The 4,450-nt window shown below is 50.4% G+C and overlaps 1 protein-coding gene across 1 annotated transcript; it reads right to left on the reverse strand.

Annotated features, from left to right (window-relative positions):
* Window positions 1-716: 716 nt before the first annotated feature.
* On the reverse strand, window positions 717-3,264 carry npy4r (neuropeptide Y receptor Y4). Its single transcript, XM_072690172.1, has 2 exons — window positions 3,097-3,264; window positions 717-2,106 (listed from the first exon to the last, which is right to left on the reverse strand). The coding sequence occupies exons 1-2, from the start codon at window positions 3,242-3,244 to the stop codon at window positions 938-940; spliced, it is 1,317 nt and encodes a 438-aa protein (XP_072546273.1). The 5' UTR covers window positions 3,245-3,264; the 3' UTR covers window positions 717-937.
* Between the last annotated feature and the right edge of the window lie 1,186 nt (window positions 3,265-4,450).

The raw sequence follows: 4,450 nt of genomic DNA on the forward strand, positions 1-4,450 counted from the left end.
ACACTACAGCTGCGCTCTGGAGCCCCAGGCCTGCTGTGTTTATGCACTGGGGAGGGAGTTCCTGTAATCGGGAGGAGGCTGATATATCAGATGTTCTAAATGTGGAGTAAATGGTTCTCCTGTCAGACACTGAGTGATTTCCAGCCAGACTCCCGGTCCTGCCAGCGGTTCTGTACGGAAGCTGCTGGACTGCGGTGGTCAGTGATAACGGCAGGCTGATAACAGTGTAAACTGGTCCCTGCTCCTGCTTGCTGTTTTTCCATGCAGGAGTTTTGCTGGAGCTGGGAGTCTGTCCCAAAAAGATGACCCTGCATTGTCCGATTCCGGGCTGTCCACAGTGGACTGGCTGTTTCACAGCTTCTCAAAATGTGTAAGAAAACTGCTGTGTGTCCCTCTGCAGAAACAAGCCTCTCAGAACCGCGCCGCTCCACTGACCGGCCCGCCTCTGGATTGAGCATTCAACCATATATAGGCATATTTATAACCTCTCTATCATCTGTGATCTAGAACCTCACCGTGTTTCTTCCAGACACTGTATCAGCTTCTGTTCACACAGTCTCCCACAGATCTCCTGAAGGGAAACCCCCTCCAGCTCAGCTCACACTGAACCTCTTTCTGTTTGACGAGCTGTAATCATTTGAAATAAGATTTAAGATAGTGGGTGGGTAAACTGTGTGTCTGTATATGTGTGTGTGTGTGTGTGTGTGTGTGGGGGGGGGGGGTTATCAAGGGTTCCTTAGCAAGGACAGTGGATATGTGTAGAACCGTAAACACTCGAAGATCCATTTGACCGCCTGGTAAAATGGATTTTGTCTGTGATGAAAAACAAGAACTGTTTTAAAATGGTTCTATCCAGTCCCAGAAGGGTTCTACTATTGCTACACACCCCTTGTTTGTGAACAGCCGCTTGCTGGTCGCCCTGGTGTTTTCTTAGCTGTCAGGCAGAATGGTTCCTGCAGTTGGTTCTAAGAGATGTGCGTGACATGTCTGTGTTCACCACAGAAAGTGGGATGTTCTCATAATTCCCCTCTAGTGGCCCGGAGCGGCAGTGCAGCAGCATGGAGCGCACGTCGCTGCGGAAGTTGGTGTTGAGGAAGCCGTAGATGATGGGGTTGATGCCGGTGGAGCTCATGGCCAGAAGGTGGCAGAGCGAGAACAGCAGGTCATGCTGACACAAGGGCAGTGCCTCCTCGTACCAGTCCGCCACCACGTTGAACACATTCAGTGGGAGCCAGCACACCCCGAACGCCGTCACCAGGGCGACCAGCATGACGCTGACCCGCTTGCTGTTTGCGACATGTCTTCGTTCTTCGGCGCGGCTGCGGCTGCACTGCCGCTCCAGCAGGCGGCGCCGGAGTCGGAGGCACAGGAAGATGCGCAGGTAGCAGAGCAGCATGAGCAGCAGCGGCCCACAGTACTGGAACACCAGCAGGGCGGCGCTGTAGGCACGTCTGTCCTGCAGGGACGGCCAAGCTTCATGGCAGGCCTGCAGCTGGCTCTGCGGAGGCGGGAGCCCGCTGTAGGGGTCACTGCTCAACAGCTGGAAGACGAGAAAAGGCATGGCGGTGACTGCGGCCACAACCCACACACCCAGGAGGGCAAAGCAGGCCTGGGCAGGGTTTGGCTTCCAGCCTGATGGATGTAGGACCAGCTGGTGGCGCTCCAGAGCGATTAACACCAGGGAGAGCACGGACACAGTGACGGACATACACTGGACAAAGGGCGTAAGCCGGCACAGCGCCGCACCGAACACCCAGCGGTCCATCAGAACCGAGCTGAGCGTGAAGGGCAGGCAGAAAACACACATCAGGATGTCCGAGACAGACAGGTTAGCGATGAAGATGCTGGTGACGTTGGGGCGGTCCCTCTGCCGAGCGATGATGCAGATGAGGAGGACGTTACCTAGCAATCCCAGGACGAGCACCACGCCGTAGCACAGCACCAGAGCCAGTGTTACTCCCAGTGAACCCCAGCATGGCCCGTCCAGTAGGAACCGCGTGGTGTTGCTGTAGTTATGGGAGAAGGAGGAGTTCAGCAGCCCCACCCACAGGGACATGCCAGAAAGATCCATTCTGATTGGTTCAGCGTGCAGGAAACACGCAGAGCCTGGAAAATACACACATTTACATTACATATACAATCATTATACCCATACACACATACCCATACACATACCCATACCCATACACATACCCATACCCATACACATACCCATACACACATACCCATACCCATACACACATACCCATACCCATACACACATACCCATACACATACCCATACACACATACCCATACCCATACACACATACCCATACACACATACCCATACCCATACACATACCCATACCCATACACATACCCATACACACATACCCATACCCATACACACATACCCATACCCATACACGCATACCCATACACACATACCCATACCCATACCCATACACACATACCCATACACACATACACACATACACACATACCCATACACACATACCCATACCCATACACATACCCATACACACATACCCATACCCATACACACATACCCATACACACACACATACCCATACACACATACCCATACCCATACACACATACCCATACACACACACACATACCCATACACACATACCCATACCCATACACACATACCCATACACACATACCCATACCCATACACACATACTCATACCCATACACACATACCCATACACACACACACATACCCATACACACATACTCATACCCATACACACATACCCATACACACACACACATACCCATACACACATACTCATACCCATACACACACACACACATACCCATACACACATACTCATACCCATACACACATACCCATACACACATACTCATACCCATACACACATATACATACCCATACACACATACTCATACCCATACACACATATACATACACACATATACATACCCATACACATATATACATTTACATGTATATACACTTACACATATATACATATATAAACCAGTACACATATACATACCCATTATAAGTAATAGAATTCACAAAACAATTAAACATATAATAAATTATAATATATTTACTCACTGTGGAGATCAAAACCACTGTATGTTCCAGCAGGGGTCTCTCTCTCTCTCTGGGTGTGTGTGAACTGATTGGGTCTCTGATAGGATGTAGATGGTGGAGTAATGCAATTAGTGGAGCTCTGATGTTCTGCAGTGTTTACAGTGTTCATACAGCAGAAGATCACACACTCTGTTTTAGCATCAGTAAAGCTGTACACACACTCACACTCTGTTCGGCCCGCCCTGGAACTGGAACGGCACCACAGGAACGGGTTTAGCAGAACTCCTAAAAAAGGTGTGACTACTATGGAAATAAGTGTAGTGTAACCAGGGAAACTGTAACCATGGTAACTAAGGTGTGGCGTGACATGGGTGTACTGCGAGTATGAAAAAGGAGGTAACGTATGGGAACGAGTGTAGTGTTATCTGTGCAAACAGGTGTAGCATAGTTATGGAAACAGGTGATTCTCACCACATCATGTATCCATAGTACAAACTACAGGACAATGCCACCGTCCTGTAACAGTGATGCCTTCCTCCCCGATGCCCTGAACGACTTTTATGCACAGTTTGAGGCACAGAACAACACATTGGTGAGCAAGATCACACCCAAGCCAGACAAGAAGGTGTTGTGTCTGATTGCAGTGGATGTGAGGAAAACTCTGCGCAGAGTCAACCCACGGAAAGCTGCAGGACCAGACAACATCCCCGGCAGAGTGCTCAGAGAGTGTGCAGACCAGTTGACAGATGTTCTCACGGACATCTTCAACGTCTCCCTGCGCAGCTCCACTGTCCCAACGTGCCTCAAGACCACCACCATCGTCCCCGTGCCAAAGAAGTCCACTGTGTCCTGCCTCAATGACTACCGTCCTGTAGCTCTCACGCCCATCATCATGAAGTGCTTCGAGAGGCTAGTCATGAGGAACATCAAGACCCAACTGCCCTCTTCAATTGGGGCAGTGGTGGCTCAGCAGTTAGAGCGCCGGGATATCGATAACAGGGTTGTGGGTTCGATTCCCGGGCTTGGCAAGCTGCCACTGTCGGGCCCTTGAGCAAGGCCCTTTACCCTCTCTGCTCCCCGGGTGCTGGAGTTGGCTGCCCACTGCTCTGTGTGTGTGTGTGTGTGTGTGTGTGTGTGTGTGTGTGTGTGTGTGTGTACTCACTGCCCCTACACACATGTGTGTGAGTGTGTGTTCACTACCAGATGGGTTAAATGCAGAGGACACATTTCGCTGTACAGTGACAAATATGTGCACCTTTACCTTTAATTTGCATATCGTCCCAACCGCTCCACGGACGCTGCCATCACCACCACCCTTCATTTCTCCCTTACCCACCTGGAGAAGAAGGACACCTACGTCAGAATGCTCTTCATA

This window comes from Salminus brasiliensis, chromosome 10 (genome assembly GCF_030463535.1).
Source record: "Salminus brasiliensis chromosome 10, fSalBra1.hap2, whole genome shotgun sequence".
NCBI classification, from domain to species: Eukaryota; Metazoa; Chordata; class Actinopteri; order Characiformes; family Bryconidae; genus Salminus; species Salminus brasiliensis.